Consider the following 21,055-nt stretch of genomic DNA (forward strand, 5'->3'; position numbering starts at 1 on the left):
GTAAACAAAATGTCCCGACTTGCCAGTGGCTTACCCTGACGGGCTGGGACCCAAAGTTCTCCAACCCCTGAAATATAGGGTCGGCTTATGAAAGGGTCATACAGTTTTTGCTATTTTTACCTATCCATTTTGGGGGGTCGGCTTATAAACGAACGGTCTAATGAACGAGTATATACGATAAATTAAACTGTAAAACAAAATAATCTGAAACACATTTTAGCTTTAATTAGATTGGTTTGGGATTAATGCAAAAAGATTTTAAATACACACTTTTCAGTGCAAGGTGGTTCAAATATATTCAAAATTGTGTGTGAAGTTAAAAATACTTGAAACAGTTAAGATACTGAGGCAAAAAATCTAGCTATTGCATAAGCATAGTAATACTTCAGGTGCTTTTCGGTACATACAGTTACTGTTAATATGCAGCACAGGCTATACATTACACAGTTCTTTTATTTAAACTTTTTCTATACCTATTCCAGTGGTATTGTTAAAATCTATTTTTCAGTCTGCAGGGTGAGTTCTTGACAGTATGAAGTCAATGCAATTTCAGATTGCATATGCTAAAGACATCACATCATGGAATTGGTGTTAAATAATAGAGTTAAGCAGTTCCTCTCTATACTGGTCTGCTCCAACACCACCTGGGAAAATATACTGAATTTTAGCCACTTAGTCTTTAGAAATATATACAAACTGGAGGAAGTTCAGAGAACAAAAAATAAGTATGTACAGTTCTGTAAGTGACAGTGACTTCCCTTTCCTATCCTTCTTCCCCAAAAAGCAAGCTTTTGCTAGGGTGCCAGTTCATCTCCTTTCCCTCAACCTCTGAGTCATACCTCTGGTTGGGGCTCACAATAGTCCATGAGACTAATGGGTATCCATGGCTTGGTTCTTTCTCCCCTCTCCACAGCCATGAAAGGGGTTGATAAGGAAATCCCATAGCTGCCCATGTTAAAGGGACTGGGGGGACGGAGTGCGGGGGGGGGGGGGAGGGGAAGAGAGACAGCTTATTACCAGATGCCAGGAGACACTTCTACCACTTTCCAGAACTGACTTCCTGCCAGACCATATCTCCCTCCTTGCATGGCCATAGAAGTATGTCTTCTGGCAGTGTTCAGGAGATGCCCTTTGAGGTAGGGAACATATTCCCATCCTTAGCCATTCTATTATGTCACAGCAACTTCAGATCTCATACCACAGAATGATCAAAATAGATAATGCTACTCCTTTTTAGATCCCAGATCTGGAATGAGACCTCAGATAGAGTGTGACTCTATTACTATTATAGTTTTTATCCTGTCGAAGGGTGCAACAGGCACCTTACAGAACACATAACACAGAGAAAGCCCATGTTCCAGGGAGTTTATAATCTAGGTACTAGGATTTAAGAACATTTTGGGACAAATTTGTAAGTCACCACAGAGAAGCTGATACGTTCTTTTCTATTATCCCAGTCGTCATAAAAGAAAATTTTCCTTTTTTTGCAACAGAGATGCAGAACAGAAAAAAAAGATGTATTTTCACATATATGTTTGTAGACATTAGATAATACCAACAAGGTTAATAATAATAGAGGCGACACGGGGGGGAGGGGGAGAGGAGGAATACATAGGGTCACATGCCCCCCCCAAATTTCTCGGGCCACTTCTTGCCAGGACTCCCAGCAGCAAGGAGACAGCGGCTCCCCCTGGTGGCTGCACTCACTGTGTATCCGTGTAGCATGGGGAGGGAGGAAACAGCGGGGCGGCTGGCTGCAGGCTGAGCTCTCCTCTGCCCTCCGCTACATGGGGCTGATTCAGCTGCCCTGCTGCTGGAGAGTCAGTGCTTCCTGCTGCCTGCTTTGCAGACCGCCCACTGAGGTGCGTCAGGGGATATCTTAGAGATCAGGAAGAGGAGCTGCAACGTGGTGCTCAATGCCAGGCAGCTCAGATGGAGCTCCACTCCGGCAGAGTGTCCCAGGAGCGAGTGAAAGGAGCAGACTGGGAGGGCGGAGAGTAACGGGGGGGGGGGGGAGGGGGGGCAGACCTTGCTGCTGCATCAATGCATTGAAACAACAGTAGCCTCCAATGTGCCCATCAAGGAGAAAGCGATTTGGGGGTGTCATATTCCCCCCACCAACAAAAACTGATTGATAATTCTCCTACTTCTTGTTAACTGAGACGATTCAGCCTGAAGCACCATCCCACCCTGTCACCACCCACCGCGATGGAGCATGGAGGACTGTGCATCCCACCTGTGTTGTCCTTGTGTGGGTCTTGTTTGAACACTCGCTAAATTGATTGAGGATAGTTCAGGCAAGGAGGGATCAGGGCCGGCTCCAGGCACCAGCGCAGGAAGCAGGTGCCTGAGGTGGCCAATGGAAAGGGGCGGCACGTCTGGCTCTTCGGCGGCAATTCAGTGGTGGGTCCCTCAGTCCCTCTCGGAGGGAAGGACCTGCTGCCGAATTGCCGCCGAAGAATGAAGCGGCAGTGGTAGAGCTGCCACCCAAGTGCCGCCAATCGCAGCTTTTATTTATTTATTTATGTTGCCGCTTGGGGCAGCAAAAACGCTGGAGCCAACCCTGGGAGGAATACAGCCACAGGACAGAGAGCAGGAGGAGGAGGAGGTAGTTGCTAATGTATGTTGTCTACATACATATCAAGTTTCAGGGGGTAGAGCAGAGGCAACACGTGCAGTGGTCATGTGCCCCCACAGAACCTTTCAATTGTGCTCTCCCCCACTATCCATAGTCACACGTCACCTCTGAATATACAGCTCTGAAACTCTAAAGTCTGCACTGTAATTAAACAATATTCAAAATTCATTACAAACTACAGTTCGGAAGTTATGCATACGGTACTCTCACAGCAATATAGCATCTGACGAAGTGAGTATTCACCCACGAAAGCTTATGCTCCAATACGTCTGTTAGTCTATAAGGTGCCACAGGACTCTTTGTCGCTCATAGCAATATGACTCATTCACTAAGGCACCTTTCCAAAACAGTAATATGCCAGAACTCCTAAGTTTTAACTTTCTATATCCTGACCACCACCACGCAGATCTATTTCTGAATGCTTGCAGAAATATATTACCATTTTTTGCTATTTAATGAAAGTAGTGCATAGTAAGTCAGGTAAAAAACAAAAAATGTCACACAAAAATATAATTGTCCTTAATGGTATCAATTCATTTATCTTTGCTGTATTGAGGCTTTCAAGATTCAACCTCTGCAGGAGCTACTGCCCCCACCTACTCTGCTTCTAAAGAAAGTACGTGTATTATAGACCAACTACAAATGAAGTAAATATTATCATTTCATAATTAAAAAACTGGTTTCTGTGACTCAGATTCCATTTGGTACAGACTGATGGTGTACATCTTATCTGGTCAGGCAGAATGGAGCCAACAGACTGTTTTGAAACCCTCAGGCCAACATGGCTCTTTCTTTTAGTCAGTTTCTCAGATGACATTTCCCAGATAAAAAGAGGACAGACAAGTAATCTCCATTCTACCCTGCAGAGAACTTAAAGACAACATACTGTGATCAGTGTGCCCAATCAGCTGATCTAAGTCAAAGACAAAATTTCCAGCTAAGAAATAGTTCTTTCCAGATCAGATATGAACAGCAGTCCTCCACCAAATCAAGTTTATGGTAGGTCTATAAATCTTACATCATGACAAGAGATCAGAGATTTTTTTTAAGACAACATTTGCCTAACACATCAAAACATAAGGTTTAAACTAAAAGCAAGCAGCCATCCTATTAGCAAGGCTGATCTCAGGTTAAGAATAAAACAAGAACATGTAGCCCATAGACAATTATTTTCATCTTCCAAACAATTTTAAAACATTCACTAATTCAGCCTTAGAAAATTTCTGTCATGAAAATTTACTGTCTCAAGCATAAAAATCCTGACATCCATCCCTGGCAGAAAATGGAATAATAAAATTCAACTCACCCATCAAAAAAGTTACTTGACCCAGGTGAGAAAAATTATGCAAAACTGAACTAATTAATGCCTTTCAAGAAATTACATAATAGTCTTACTTCTGAATGGACAACAGCATTGATTAAGAGAGGTGCAGTGATGCTTTTGGTGAAATGCTTCAATAAACTGAAGTTCAATCATTGGTGTCATTGGGAGAGTGCCACAGTTGTTGACAGACAATGTAGAATTTCTTAACATTTTTAAATATAAGTGTGAACAAGTTCATTCTCACTGCTCTCATGTCATCAACTTGTTCCCAGTGTTAGAGGCACCAGCTTGTTCTTATTTTCCCACCATATTTGCACAGAAAAAGTAATAGTAAAAGATAGTAAAAGTAAAAGATTTTAGCCATCTATGCTACAACCTTGTTTTCAATTTGTAAAGTTAGTTAATGTAGAGACCAGTATATATGGATAATTAAAACAACAAAATAGAACATTAATTCAAAAACCAATCCTCATTCTCTGCCACTGCAACCAGCAGACTTTCAAGTTCAAACTAGGAAAGCAATTTACCTCGTAAATATCTATATTAGCTTCAGACTTTAAAACAGCAAATTTAAAAATCAGCAATACACAAATCAATATCTAATTTGCAGTCAATATATAGTCTGCTAAACCTGGGGCGGGGGGTTATTAGAGATTTAATAGCAATATTTTGTAAAGTGGGCTACACTACAGCAAAACCACTGAGTCAAAGATTTATTGCCAGTTACACAAATGTATTCCTCCAGAAATCTTTTAGTATTCATGGGCTATGAACACACTCATATTATAAAGGTATTTTTACATAAATCCATTTAATTAAATATGTAAAGAAGGAATATGTTCAATATACATACTAATACATACCACTATTTGCACAATTCAAAAATCCAAAAACTTGCATTTTTCCACTGTGAAGAAAGGCACCCCTGAAAGGAAAGTATGTTTGGGATGGTTTCCTTGTCCCTGGGCTGCTCACATCTGTCTCTGCCTCCTTCCCTCAATACTCTAAACACCAGAGAGCTCTCAAATTTCTTACCAGGCAAATCAAAACATGTCCTCACTCCAAAAAACATTTTATGCAACTTTAATGATAAGAGGCAATAGGATGAATTAAAAAAAAAAAAACCTTACTAACGGAACTGTTTTAAGCTTTCATTAACAGGCTCCTTATTCTCAAAAGACCAAACCACCCATGCAGGTATTAGTTGCTCAGGAGTTTAAAAAAAAAAAAAGATTAATTGAAAAGTTGAAGTTTGTTAGATTCCTGCATTACCGCATTCCAGACAAGGGTCACTCTGGTAAAAATTAGGACTTATATCATTTGTGGAAGCAACAAATGAATTCTCTAGCTCAGTGCTTCTCAACCAGGGGTAAGCGTACCCCTGGGGTTACGTAGAGGTCTTCCAGGGGATACATCAACTCATCTAGATATTTGCCTAGATTTACAACAGGCAACATCAAAAGCACGAGTGATATCAGTACAAACTAAAATTTCATACAGACTTATTTACAGTAATAGTGTGCTGTGACACTTTTGTATTTTTATGTCTGATTTTGTAAGCAAGTAGTTTTTAAGAGAGGTAAAACTTGGGGTATACAAGACAAATCAGACTCCTGAAAAGGGTACAGTTGACTGGAAAGGTTGAGAACCAGTCTAGTTCATGCTCTTATTCAGTTCCCTGAAGTTTGCAGAATGCCTCTTATTATAGTTTTCACCATAATAAAAACTATTGTTAAGGTTAATTCAGGACTTTCATTATAACCGTGTTTTCTCATACAAGTTTCTGAAAATTTCACCTTTGAGAGTCTTCCATTTTTATTTGCAGCGCTGTTGTGGCCATGTTGGTCCCAGGCTGTGTTAACTACTAACTGTCTTAAACCATCTGTCCCACTATGTATTTAGCTGTGGCACTCGGAGTACTTTCCCAGACCTGAAGAAGAGCTCAGTGTAGCTCAAAAGCTTCTCTCTTTCAACAAAATAAGTTGGTCCAATAAAAGATATTACTTCATCCACCTTGTCTCACTTTTGTGAGCGTAATTTTCCATGGGGTGGGGGGGAGGGTGTCTCAGCTGAGATGTGATTTTTAGGTTTGAGTTAAACCTTTCAGTATTTTTCTAGTTATGCAGAAGTGAAACCTCCCCCCAGCCCCCATTTTGCAATTTAGGTCAAAATAAAGCATCAAAGATACTCTTTTGCTCACATAATACAGAACAGGTGAACTTTAATAACGTGAAATTGTCATGTTACGGCTTGTCTACAGCACGCAGCTTTTAGCGACAAGGCTGTGTCAACACAGCCTTGTTGCTAAAAGTCACCGGGTAAACGCTCTTTGTCGGCACTTTTGCCAACAAAATACTTCCAGCCCCGCGAGCGGCATTAGCTTTGTAAGCAGGAGAACACTCCTGCCGACAAAGCCGCGTTCACACTGCCACTTGCGTCAGCAAAACTTTTGTCTTTTGCGGGTGGGGGGTGGGCTTTTTTAAGTACCTGTGAAAGACAAACGTTTTGTCGACAACTTTGCAGTGCAGACATACCCTTAGCTAGTCCTTACTCCTTGGCATTAATTGTAAAACTCAAACCTAACACTTCTGTATTTTCCCCATTACTTAAAAAAACACCACACACACAAAATTTGCATTAACAAAACATTAAGACTGGATGTCAAGAAACAAAAAAGACATTCTCAGAGTAACTAAATTTGGCCATTTTGCATATTTCCATTTCTATGCTGCTTTTTGAATGTGTTGTGGGAGGATTTGGGTTTTTTTTTTTAATTTCATCTATTTATTTATTTATTTTAGACCTGCTATGCTATGTGTGTTTGTTACTGAAAGCAAGGACAAAGAATTGTGCTTTCCTTGTATTTGAATTGGGAAGTAGTGATATTTGAGTCATGAAATTCCATAGTAAGGATTGTGTTCTAAAATGGCCTTAAAGTGGAGTATAAATTCCTCTCTCTCCTCTAAAAATAGGTGGTTAATTGGTGTGAAATTTCACAGCAAACATTTTTATGCCCTTTGAATTTGCTGTGTAATTTTTGTTTCATTTCTCTTCATTATGTAATAATAAGAAACCTCTGAACTTGAGCTTAGATTGAAATTTTCCTTGGCAGTCCTACTTTTCATTGTTGACTGATATTTACATAAAACTTAATAGAGAGGTGGACCTAGAGGATAACTGGTTGTGACCCAAGAACCAGATGCCAACTGGTGGAGGGCACTGAGGTATTTAAGAGTAGAGGAATCCCCTGGATTCAGCAAAAGAATTTAACGTAATTTATGTCTCTAATGAAAGCTTGTGTGTCACTGGTCATCATAACCATTCCAATATGTACGTAGGGGAACATGTGAGGAGTTATGTATACATACTAAAAATTATGCTCTCTAGGTCTGTAGTTAAAAACACGTCATTCAAAGGCAGTGTGTCTTGAGGCCAACTCCTCCTGACAGGGGCTGGGAGACACTTTCCTCTGGAGAAGACAATTGTGTATTTTATGTCATACAATAGGAATCTATTAGCATTCTAAGCCTTATAAGCATTCTAAGCCAAAAGCTGGCAAAGACTTCGGAAGAAAATTAACACGAAGAAGTAAACAGCAGCAAAGGGTAACCCTATCTTGAATATCAAAGGTCTGTTCTGGTATATTTGGGGATGCCAAGAGACAAAGTCTCTTCCTTCACATAGGAAGTAAACTTACAGAGAGTTTGCTTCATGAAAAAAGGATCTCAGCCAGGCTTGGCTGAAAATCCTGAAGAGAACTTTGGGGAAGGTAATCTTTAGACAGGAGGATAACTTGTTAGTTAAGTTTAGGCTTTAGAATGTGTGTTATGATGTTGTTTCATATGTAACCACTTGTTCCCATCTCTCACACTTCTTTTTTATTTGAATCTCTATTTTTTTCTTAAATAAATTTCCTTTTGTTCTGTAACTGAACTGAAATGCTGTGCATAATTCTGTAGCAGTGGTCTAAGATGCAGCTGGTTAACTGAAGTACACTATTCCTTTGGGAACAGAGGATATGGGATCTCTGTAGGTATCCAGTAATTTGGGGCTAGATACCACAGGGACCACTTTGAAGGGACTCGATGGCAGGGTTGCATCTGTTGTCAACCTGCAAGGCAAAAACAGGACTACTGTAGCCCAGAGAAGAGTGCTTGAGCGGGTGACATGCTGGTTGTGTTAGGGAGCTAATACCCAGCTAGTATAGACAAGGCTCCCTCACACTGGAAGCAGGTGGGAAGAAAGTGCCTCACAGCCCTGGATGCCCCAAGAACTGTCACACTGTTGCAACAGGAAGGTTTCTTGCTTTAGGATAATATCTGGTCATTATGCAAGATATAGCTGAAAATGTATGTGCTGTGCACACAAAATTGATTTCAGAGTAGCAGTCATGTTAGTCTGTATCTGCAAAAAGAACAGGAGTACTTGTGGCACCTTAGAGACTAAACAAATTTATTTGAGCATAAGGTTTCGTGGGCTACAGCCCACTTCTTCGGATGCATATAGAATGGAACATATATTGAGGAGATATATATATACACACATACAGAGAGCATGAAAAGGTGGACGTTGTCTTACCAACTCTGAGAGGCCAATTAAGTAAGAGAAAAAACTTTTGTAGTGATAATCAAGCTAGCTCAGTACAGACAGTTTGATAAGAAGTGTGAGAATATTTACATGGGGAGATAGATTCAATGTTTGTAATGGCTCAGCCATTCCCAGTCTCTATTCAAGCCTAAGTTGATTGTATCTAGTTTGCATATCAATTCAAGTTCAGCAGTTTCTTTTTGGCGTCTGTTTTTGAAGCTTTTCTGTTGCAAAATTGCCACCCTCAGGTCTGTTACTGAGTGACCGGACAGGTTAAAGTGTTCTCCTACTGGTTTTTGAATGTTATGATTCCTGATGTCAGATTTGTGTCCATTTATTCTTTTGCGTAGAGACTGTCCGGTTTGGCCAATGTACATGGAGGAGGGGCATTGCTGGCACATGCAATATCTACCAATGTGATATATGCCATCATGTGCAAACTAGATACAATCAACTTAGGCTTGATAGAGACTGGGAATGGCTGAGCCATTACAAACATTGAATCTATCTCCCCATTGAAGTATTCTCACACTTCTTATCAAACTGTCTGTACTGGGCTATCTTGATTATCACTTCAAAAAATTTTTCTCTTACTTAATTGGCCTCTCAGAGTTAGTAAGACAACTCCCACCTTTTCATGCTCTCTGTATGTGTACATATATCTCCTCAATATATGTTCCATTCTATGCATCCAAAGAAGTGGGCTGTAGTCCACGAAAGCTTATGCTCAAATAAATTTGTTAGTCTCTCAGGTGCCACAAGTACTCCATCCAACTCCATTAACATCCACAATGTGCTGAGGAGCAGAAGTTCCCTTGCTCATTCCAACAAACAGGCATGGATTTCTAATTATCCTGGCATCATGGACCCTTCCAGACCACCCCACATTAATACTGGTGAATCTTCCACAGTGATCAACCAGGCCTCACAGCATGATGGAAAAAATACTCTTTTCTGTTAATAAAAAGTCTTTGAACCAGTGGGGAGGGGCAGAGCAGGCACAAGTGTCTCATCAATAGCCTCTATACAGTTTGGGAACCCCATCCATGCAAAGCCATCAATAACATTCTGTGCACTGCCAAGCTGTATGACACAGCACAGCAGCACTCTCCTGATTAACTACTGACTGGTAGCCATTGGGTGTGGCGAGTTTCCAGATGTCAATGGTACCACACTTCTCCAAGCAGAGGGGAATTCTCATGTTAGTCTTCTCTCACTGCTGCTCCACAGATTTCTAGGAAAGTTGCCTTTGCCATTCTGCAGTTTTGCTGCCACTGCTGGTCATCCCTGGTCTTCATCGCTACCTTATCCCACTAGTCACTGCTAGCTGAGTGAGCCCAAAAGCAGAACTCCACTAAGCTCAGGTACTCCAGGTACATGCTCTGCAGAAATAACTACTTGATTTCATCCTCCTGCTCCTCATTTGGTAGCTGGATTGCTGCAGTATCAACAGCGCTATGAAACTGCAGGGCCAAATCCATCTGCCTGTCTGACTCAAAATACACGTGCATATGAACAACTGCCATGATCAAAATGCTCAGCACAGGGTCCTCCAGGCTGCCTGATATCAGTTTGAAAATGATCCTGGCAAAATGAATGAATGCTAAGAGAGCTATCATAGGAAGTTGTTAGCTTGACCCCATGTCCCAGAATTTCTGGTATGCATCCCAGAATGGACTGCGGGGAAAAAAATGAGAGAGCGAGTAAGCAGCGCAGCAAAACAGTACACCATGGGATATCTGCCCAGAATACTGAGAGGTCAATTCAGACTAACACTGAGCTGTTTGAATGCAATGATTAACAATGAAAATACCACAATAAGGCATGGACACACTACCATTTGCAATAGTTAAAAATCACTGCAATTGAAAAGCCAAACTACATCACTGTTAGCACTGTGCAGACATGGCCTAAGAATGGTCTGGTTGTCTGAATTAAAGTATCCTGTTTGCCAAAGCTTTTCTAAGTGTCAATCCTAACTTCATTATATGTAACCCATATTCTGCAGTTAGTTCTCTTTTTAAATTTCAGCCAATTACAATCATTAAGCACTTTAACATATTAACCAAAACAAAGAACAGTGGATAGGTAATTGTAAATTGCTAACTATAAAGATAACAATGTTCTCATAATATTGCACTACCATCAACTTAGATTTATATGGCCCCTTATATCCCAAAGAGCTTTAAAGATGGTGTATATAGAGATAACTGACCCACCAATGGGGTAGAATGCAATAGCCATTCTGCACAAGTAATGCTACACTTGTTTTAAAGACAGCGGTGGAAGTGAGTCTTCTGTTTCTCTATAGAGCCTATCACCAGGAAAGTTAAGCACGAAGGTACTCATTCTTCAAAAACCTATGGACAGGCTTAAGACTAGTCCCTATGTGTAAAGTTATTTACTTGAATGGGATAATTCACAGGTATACACTTAAAAATGTGCCTATGTGTTTATAGGATTGGAGACTAAGAAGGAAAGAACTTCAGTTCAGCTAGAATGGAGAGATTTTTATCTTTTGGTGGGCAGACCATACTTTTCCAAGTTGGAATAAGGCCACAGAGCAGAGCTTATCATCATGACACTTGCAAAAATAATAAAGTGCCATGGAATATTTAATGAAGCCAACCCTATGATTTAAACTTATTCTGAAAGACAGCACTTCCAGAAGCAGGATGCCCCAAGCATTACGAGGATGCATTACTCCAGTTCCGTCACAATGAGCGGTGACATCTAATGAATCACCGACACCACTTCCTGTAGAATCTCTTGTCCTTGGGTTTCTCTGTTCATACTCACCTGGGAGGGAAAGAGGCAAGAGAAATTCCCTACACCAAGGTATGTAGGTCTTTTGGCAACTCTGGAAGGAACCCTGCTGAATCCTGCCTCGGGCATGCATCCCTAGGAGGAAGCCCTGATGAGCCAAACTATAGCGTGGGGTCTTAGGGGTTACTTCCTAGCCAGAAGAAGAAGTGGGCTGTAACCCACGAAAGCATATGCTCAAATAAATTTGTTAGTCTCTAAGGTGCCACAAGTATTCCTGTTCTTTTATTATTAGCTAGGCACTCCTTAAGTTCAGCTGCAGGGGAGAGATACAAAGGGGTTATGTGGACCAGAAGCCAGGGCAGGAAGCTCTGTGGAACACAGGAGCTACCTGGTATAGTTTATACTATTTGTATTTCGGTTTACTGGTTGTAAAATTACATAGAAAGAAGGCAGTTAAAGATTTCTGCCAAGCTAGTGTTGATTTGGGTTAAACCAGACGCACTGCCAAAAAACCCCATCCTGAGAATGAGATCTTGTGTTCAAACCTGAACCACTGGGAAACATATACTCCTTTATTTAGCATAATCCTTTTCCACCAACATAATACTGTCTTCTTTTGCCCTGAAAACCTCGAGACAGTCAACCAGCTAACAAGACCAGCAAGACGTCACTTCCAGAAGTCAGGCAGAGCTGTAAGCACTTCTAGGCGATTACTGCTTTAAAGAGATATTTTCACACTTCGTAGCTTCTGTAGGCTGAGCTTACTAAACACATCAGTGGCTCCTTGCATTCCTCCATTTCACCCCACAAATTCAGTGTACACACTCCCATCCCCCTCTATTTCAGGGACTCACTGCAATCTCACTCCCTTACCAGCAATTCACATTCCCCTCTTCCCCCATACCAGGATACCCCATTTTTTCTCCATGCCAAGGGCTGTGTGCGCACCCCCACTCCCTCCGCCATTATTTTTCTTTCTGTTGGGAGATAAACTCCATTGGGATGAGCAAAGACGAGTATTGTTATGTGAAAGGCATTAATGGATGACATCAACCACTTGTTTGATATATAAACAATTGCAGAGCTGCTTGAGGCTGTGCTGGCAGCGGCTTCATGTGTCTCCCTTGATTTTTCCCCAAAAATCAATAGGGTTCCGGCCACTGATGCCTAGAACATTCCCTGAAATTATGGAATTGATCAGCTGCAGCCTTCAAAAGTTATTGTGTTACAGATAAAGAAACGGAAAAAGGCTGTTGAGTTGCGTGCAAGGCCTTTGCAAGCTCAGCCAATTACCACCCCTCACTTTGGAAGCTACTAGGATATACAAGTCCATTGTGTGCCAGCAATTTTTAAAACACATTGTACTGGTTGAAGCAAGGTTGCTTGACAAAAGGTCATAACTATTTTTAAATCCAATACATCTAAATATTGATATAACATTCATCACAATAGCGTCAGAGCACCTTTGTGTGGCTTGCTTCTTATAGGTGGAGCTAACATCACCTATTACTGAAGGCTGCCCGACATTTTCCTGTTTTCAGTTGCTTATTACATTATCAAAATTTAACCACCTGGGCTGAAATTTTCCATGCCATTTTCCCACCAGGACCTCAGCCTTATTCAGTGCCCAGAATGTATGGTGCTCAGCTAATGAGCAGCTACTCAATAGTTTTTGTTTTCTCTTCATTGTTAAATACGTGGCTCCATGCCTTATTTACTGCCTGCTATTCAAACCCTGGTCTGAAGACAGAATTAAGTTCCTCATAAGCTTTTTTCTTGTCACTTCTCACTATAGTATGTGAGTGTTTCACAAAGCATAATTTATTTTCATACCACCCCTGTGAAGTGAGAGGTGGTGATACCCCCATTTTACAGATAGCAAACCAAGACAAAGAGAGTAAAGTCAAAAATATCCAACATGGGTATTCAATTCGATATGCCTAGGGACCAGATTGTCAGTATTTAGCATTATATAGTGCTTTATATGTTCAAAGTACAGTTCCCGTTGACTAAAGTTGCAGCTGTGAGTGCTCAGCACTTCTGTAAATAAGAAACAAAGGTCTCAAAGTCAGGCACTCAAAATGAGGAACACATGATTAGTGACTATCTGTGAGAAGTCTGATTTAAATCAGGGGTGCCCAACCTACAGCCCACCAGAGCATTTCATAAGGCCCACAGTCGACTTCAACACAATAAGTGTGTAAATAGATTGTTTCTATGTACAGTATTGTCTATCTAAATACATACGGAACTTAAAATATAAGTCAATACTAGTGACTTTAAATCTTATTAAAATATGTAGAATCTGTTTGGCCCACACAAGGTTATGCCTAGGTTTGTGAGGCTCCCCTGTGTAATAAGGTTGAGCGCCACTTGTTTAAGTGATTTGCCTAGCATCATATAGGAACTCTGTAGCAGAGGAAGAGATGGAATCCAGTTCTCCAGGGAAGTATTCGTCTGTCTGACCCCTGAAATCATCCATTCTCTTCCTGCAGTCCCCTGCCTTGTTCATTACACACCTTCCAACTTCTGCAACAAATGAAATAGGGGTCCTACAGACATGCTCATTCACTACACAATCCTGATTTATCCCCCAAAGCAAGTCCGTCTGTCCTGTGCACAGAACTGACTGGGGTCCTGAGGAAAAGATACCATGTGATCACGAAATTAAAGACTGTCTCATAATGCTTATGCACAAGGAGGTAAATTAAGGCTGAAACAGACAACCTTAATTCTGACATTTCCTAACTTTTGAGAGCTTTATTTTGCAACCTTAATAATGTTCTTTTAATGTAGTTTTGTGTGTGTAATAAAGAAGTATAGCACGTTAGATACCTAGGTGATAAATTCATAGCGTATAGTGTATCTGGTTATGTAACACAAATAAAAAAGGGATGGTGCAAAAAAATGGCCAATAATTAAATTGAGCTAATCCCAGCCTTCTCCATTCCCCCAAACTGCTGACCAAACAGATCTACTTCCATCCCTCCCCATAAACATACCAGAAAAATGCTATGTTAAATGTAATGTGTCTTGCTAAGAATTATTTTGAGAACGTTCTGGGCTGTGTTTTTACAGGAGGTCAGACTAGATGACCACAATTGTCCCTTCTGGCCTAGGAATCTATGAATCTATCTTTGCTTACTTGTCATGGTGCTATATTTTACAATACTATGATTCATGGAGCTGAGTGAAAATTTTATAATGAAGTCTTATCCAAGAAGGTGCACTCTACTGCAAGATATTTACCTAACAAACTAATAAATACATGGTTGTCATGGTTTTACCAGGATATGACTCACTTCAGTCTTTTACACACTGTGTATTCCAAAGTACAAATGGCTGCGGACCAAAAAGCACACTAGTACATGACATCATGACATTAACAGCTGTTCATTTTAAAAGGTCAACTGAAATGAAAGGAAAATCAAAAAAGATCCTAAATGCGGATAGTTCCCATCTAGGCTTTTTACACATGATAAATACATTTTGAGATGACCTGGAAGTCTTTTTACCTGCAGAAAGACAATTTCAGGCTCTGACTTTTCTGGGTTATCCATGCTACTGTTGAAGACACTGCTAACCCCTAAAACATATCAGGAATTGCATTGCCTTCATTATTGTAGATGTCAGGGATATCAACTGCTACATGAAACACATGGGCCTGAACTCAGGTATTAGCAGGTAAGGGGCCTCATATTAGCCTTTAACTGCTGGTGTTATAAACAGTGTAAAACTTTTCAGAAAAACGGATCATGCCTCCACTGTCCATTACCATAAGTCTCAATTACCGCCTTGAAACCAAAATTCAAACAATTCCCCATGCCTTACCAGCTGCCAATGGCCCAGCTATCTCTTACCCAGCTAACAAAATCTTTAATATACTCCCTCCCAACAATTTCTGTTCACTGTCAATATAAAAATTTAAGACAGACTGAAAATCTGGGGCATGGCCAAATACACTAAGTTTACTATAAAAAATGTAAACACAGTATGACCCTGGTCCATAATACAAATAATAATACTTAAACATTATATTGATTAGACCTGACCTAAGGAGAGAAGGAAGAACAGTGAAGGGGAAAGAGGACAGTGGAGGCCATGTCATGTAACCCTGAGGTCCCAACTGCTTAAATCAGGTCTCATATGCTGCACAGGACATTGGATCTTGGTCTCAAGCATCCAGGCTGGCACTTTAGGGCTTTATTGTTTGCTCTAACTACAAAGCTTCAGGTTTTTTAATGAAGTGATAAAACTGAAGACTACTAAAAACTTGAACTTTACTATCTTTAACTCGCATGGAAAAACACCCAGGAAAACCAACTTTAATCAGACCAAGGCATTAATCTATTCATAGCTATGCAAGAGTTTAGTACAAATAGACATGGCACATTGGAAATGAGGGGAAGAGTGGGTGGGCAGGACGGGAGAAGTAATTATTCACCTAGAATTTTAAAAGCAAAAAAAGGCTAATTAGCAGCCATGAAATCCCTGGGCAAGAAATTAAAGAAAGTGTTACTGTGCAAGAAAAGACAGTCACACAATGCTGCACATTTGGGTAGTGATGAGATAAGTGAACCAGCATTAGGTGACCTTTACTAGTGGCGGAAGGTGTACAGACCAACTATATCATAGACAGAATTTGAAGGGCTTTAGAAAGTGGAAGAGGGTACCTTGAAGTTAATCTGAAAAGTAGCTTTAAGTGTATTAGAGCCAGGGATAGTTACATTTTTGCTACATCCAGAATGCTAGCAGCAGCATTTTGTACCTGCTGACATGTATTAATCATGATTGCAACAAGAAAGCCATTACAATAGTCTAAATGGGCAAAAATAATGGCATTAACTGAATCAGCAAGTTTGGTGAGTAAGTGCACTGGCATTCCTGAACTGTCGGCAGAAAGATTTTGTTACAGTTCAAAACATGAGTGATGTGAATCTTGCTGGACTCTTGTCACCCACATTGCTCACCACAAAAGAGAGTGTAGTAACAAAAAGCATTAAGGTGTGGGCAACAAGAGTGAGTAACTAGTTTCCACAATTCTGCGTTGACTACAACCAATTATACAAAAATCCCAGACATCCAAGTATAACATCATGTAGCCAATGATTTTAGTTTATTGTTCATTCATTCTGTGATGTTATGACTAAGGCTAAGATTTTGTCAGAGATATTTTTAGTAAAAGTCACGGACAATAAAGAAAAATTCACGGAAGCCTGTGACCTGTCCCTGACTTTTACTAAAAATATCCATGACAAAATGGAAACCTGCTGGGCAGCTGCAGGACAGGCTTGGAGCTTGAGGGTCCCCTTCCACCCTGGCTCGGAACTACAGGGGTCCCTCTGCCACCCACGGGGGCCTGAGGCTGCAGGGATCCCACTGCCAACCACTGAGACCAGAAGCTGCAGAAGTCCCCTGCAGCTCCCTGCCTCCACGGGAAGCGACAGGACCCGGCAGCTCCCAGCCACTGTGGGCTGAAGTCACTGAGGTCTTTGGAAGTCTCAGAATCCATGACCTCTGTGACAAAATCATGTTATGATTAACTAACATGTATGTCATATATAATTGTATGCTAAACAGAGTTAAGTTGTAGAATGATAGAAGTATAAGATTGATCAGTAGTCAGAAAGGATAAGTATGCATTAGATATCTAAGTAAGGAGGGCTGAAACGCAAGGCCTACACGCTGAGGCCTGTAATACTTTAGCTTAGCCATACTAGACTATAGGCTTAAGAAATGCTTGATATAAGTAAGTAACTGTGCCACAAGATTACAGGAAAAGATTTATCAATGGATGATATTGTGAAAAATTAACAGTAAGAGTAATTTTTTTTTTGCTTACAAGATACCTGGTAGTCACATTATTCTACATGCCCTAACCGCAGGGTATGAGGTATAGTCAGAATCACATTATAAAAAGAGAGTGCCCAGAGTGGGAAAATTGAGCTCCCTATGTGAAACTCCAGCAGGAACCATCCCTCTACTAATGATCAATTGGCAAGGCAGCCATCAGATTTTAAGAATATCCTTAAGGATGTGGGCATAACTATATTTGTAATTTGAGCATAGGTCTTTATAGAATTTCTATATGCATGGGTAATCATAACTTTAATAAAACTTGTAAAACAGACTAGACCTTGTACTTGTAAGTGCATGTGTAGTCACTATCCTGGTCTTTATGTGTTCCTAGAGAGTCTAAATCTGAAACAAGTAGCAGAGGTGACTTTCACTCTGTTGAGCTTGAAACTGTAGCCACAACAGCCAAACCAATGCTGGTGTAATATAACATCACTAACATTAACTTTAAATAAAACTAAAGACTACAATCAGTAAGGGAAACAAGTCAGAAAAATATCAGTCTCAATGCGGATAAAATATAACCCTGCAGTGATGGATTAAAGCACTTAGGGAAAGCACAGATGAACTAAAAAGAAGACCAAACAGGACTCACGGCATAAAGAACAGAAGTAGGAGGGTTGAACACCACAGGCGACAGAAATATTGCAAGTCTGTGATTTGGCAGAGTGAATGTACAGAAAATATAGTTTCTATTTGAAACCACAAGAAGTACAATATGGAACTAGAGGATTGTTAAAATTCTTCTCCATTACCATAGTGTCATCCTGATTCTACAGTGTTCAGTTGAGCAGCTTTGGTATGAAGCAGCTACAAAGCTTTTGTAGGTAAGATAGGGTCTTTCAAATGCCCCTCACACAAGCTGTCCACATGACAGATTGAGCTTAGCAACCCCTGCGCCCATCAGACTGGCAGGAAGACTGCACTACTGATGTCACAAAGATGCTACGTCTTTACAGGGTCCTGGTAAAAAAATAAACTTCAGCAGATATCATTTACAACTTTAGGGCATAGTGTAAGCAACATACACTGACACTCCTCTGAAGAAAATAGCCTCATTGGACACTATTTACATACCCGTTAAGAGCTCAGCAAGTGTGGTCAACTTCCCTATAGCATCAGTACTACTACTAATTATTAAAACCTCTTAGCACTTATACAGGGTTACCATACGTCCAGATTTTCCCAGACACATCCGGCTTTTTGGTCCTCAAATCCCCATCCGGGGGGAAATTCCAAAAAGCCGGACATATCCGGGAAAATAGGGTGGGCTCGTGTGGCTTGGATCTGGGCTGGAGCCGGACCCGGAGCCGGACGGGCCGGTGCCCCGGGGCCCGATCCAAGCTGGAGCCACCAGGGCCAGCGCGCTCGGCCAGAACTGGGACCGGCGCCCCAGGGCCCGAGCCAAGCTGGGCCGGAGCTGCTCGGCCGGACTGGGCCGTGCCCCCAAACCCCAGCTCCAGCTAACCTGCTGCCTGCCTGTTTGATTCGCGGGAAGCAGGGGAGAGGGAGGAGCAGGGGGGCGGAGTGTTCAGGGGAGGGGGCGGAGTTGGGGAGGGGACTTTAGGAAAGGGGCGAAGTTGGGGTGGGTCCGGGAAGGGGGCGGAGTTGGGGCAGGGGCGGGGCCCCTTGGAGTGTCCTCTTTTTGTTATTTTAAAATATGGTAACCCTAATTTATAGCTTTTTTCGTGACTGGATCTCAAAGAAGATCTCAATGGGCTTTACAAAAGAGGCTAGCATAATTATCTCCATTTTAGAGATGGAGAAATATAGCCACCGGGAGGCAAAATGACTTTCCCAAGGTCACCCAGACCAGTGACCGAGCTAGGAATAGAATCCAGGCCTCCCAAGTCCCAGTCCAGTGGTCTATCCACTAGGAAACACTGCATCCCTTATACTTAAGAGAAGTATATTTTTGAGTGCTTTGCATAACTCAAATTGCTTAATGAATTTTTCTCAAATTAAAAAACATGGAAAACAATCCAAATAAGATTTAACACCCACCCCCTCCCCCTTTCAGAGAAGTGAGTGAATGAACAGAAGGGTCATGTATTAGACAGTTAAATTTATTTATAGCTATAAAATTTATTTTACAATAGTATAATGAAAGGATTTCATGATCTCATATGCCATCTAAACTAGATTTATGTCAAAGGGAATCTGGGATGAATCTTGTTACAGTTTAACATCAGTTGCTTACCATTGGGATCTTCAAAAGCACCTAACAGAGGTAAGCAACGCAAGTCTGATGGAAAAAAATCAATGGGACTTGTGCTCTCTTAAGGTCCTTGGATGCTTTAGAATATCTCAGCCTAAACAGTTTTACCCAACATTAATAAAACCCATTGAAAAAATTAGTTCACTGGAAATTCCACATACCTTAAGTAGATTTTCCAGCGCTCAGTAGTAGGTACTTGCTATGACTGAGATGGAAGTCTGAAATAATAATTTAGACTTGATCAGGATCCTTTTTTGACATATGAAAATTCAGATTAGTCACATACTTGATACCTGTTGAATGCAAATAGTTTAACAGTGACCCCAGCAATATTAAGTCAAAATAATTTTCCAAATAAATGGACTATGTGGCAGTCAGTTGGGGTGCATCTTGTGTTATGACATCTACTGGAGATGGAAGTGAATGCCTTATCGAGTGTTGGAGTGTGTTGTTAACAGTACTGTAGGTGATGTGAAGGTGGTTAAAAAAAAAAATGCTGGAGACTTTTCCCTTATTATTTTCATGCTTTCAAGGTTTTGGATGGATGGGTCTGATGACACTGTAATAGTCTAAACCAGGGGTTCTCAACCTTTTTCTTCCTGAGCCCTCCCCTATAAAAACTCCACAGCCCACCTGTGCCACAACAACTGTTTTTATGTATATAAAAGCCAGGGCCAGTGTTAGGGGGTAGCAAGCAGGGCAACTGCCCAGGGCCCCACACCACAGGGGGGCCCACAAAGCTAAGTTGCTCAGGCTTTAGCTTCAGCCCCAGGTGGCAGGACTCAGGGCCTCAGGCTTTAGCCCCATGTAATGGGGCTTTGGCTTTCTGCCCTGGCCCCAACATGTCTAATACCAGCCCTGCTTGGCAGCCCCCCGAAACCTACTTGCGGCCCTGCCCCCCCCCCCAGGGGGCCTCAGATCCCTGGTTGAGAACCACTGGTCTAAATGTATCTTGATGCTGATTGTGTGCATGTGTGAAGTGCATACCACAAAAAAGGCCCCAATTGCTGAATGAGGATTCTAGGTGCTACAACAGTACAAATAATAAAAATGAATAAATCAAGTCTCCCTGAAGAAAATCTGAAAACAGTATCTGGTGAGAAGAACTGGTTACTCATCCTGTGCAGTAACTGTCGTTCTTTGAGATGTGTGTCACTCTAGATGCGTTTGCAATCCCTGCACCTTTGAGCGGAGCTTGTCATAGCACTGTCTGTTTGGCCCGTGCATGCATGCTAGTCAGTTTCATGCCCCATACCATCATTATATAACACTGTGCAGGTGAACTGCTCTCCATTCCTTCTCTACCGCAAATCCCTATAACAGAGAACTCTGAAGCAAAGGGGAGGGAGGGCAAGTAGTGTAACACCCATAGGTACAGACATCTCAAAGAACTACAGTGACTGCACAGGGTGAGTAACCATTTCTTCTTCTTTGAGTAGTGTCCCTATAGGTGCTCCAATTTAGGTGACTACCGAGCAGTTCCCCATAAGGCAAAGGGGGCTTCAGAGTAGAGTCCAGTATGGAAGAAAATACAGCTGAGACAAACACAATATCAGAAGTAGAGTCGTGAGTTATTGAGTCACACTCAGTGAACGTATCAGAGGGGTAGCCGTGTTAGTCTGAATCTGTATAGAAGCCCAAGTAGCGCCTCACTTATTTCAATAAT

At 41.3% G+C, this 21,055-nt stretch overlaps 1 protein-coding gene across 20 annotated transcripts in view; it reads right to left on the reverse strand.

Moving 5' to 3' along the window:
• The window catches only part of PTK2 (protein tyrosine kinase 2), a 359,211-nt gene that overhangs the window by 310,633 nt on the left and 27,523 nt on the right, over positions 1-21,055 (reverse strand). For 5 of the 20 annotated variants that reach the window (XM_065586267.1, XM_065586265.1, XM_065586264.1 and 2 more), the window contains exon 2: positions 19,551-19,607. The exons of 12 other annotated variants lie outside the window; for them this stretch is intronic. Coding sequence is in view for 2 of the 8 variants with exons in the window: in XM_065586266.1 (XP_065442338.1) it covers positions 4,826-4,862 (37 nt within the window). In the remaining 6 variants the exon portion in view is untranslated. Of the gene's footprint in view, positions 1-4,825; positions 4,964-19,550; positions 19,608-21,055 lie in introns of those variants that run through there. 3 more of the 20 variants (XM_065586266.1, XM_065586263.1, XM_065586255.1) reach the window with 3 other exon arrangements.

Source organism: Chrysemys picta, chromosome 2, assembly GCF_011386835.1.
Source record: "Chrysemys picta bellii isolate R12L10 chromosome 2, ASM1138683v2, whole genome shotgun sequence".
Lineage (NCBI taxonomy): Eukaryota > Metazoa > Chordata > Testudines > Emydidae > Chrysemys > Chrysemys picta.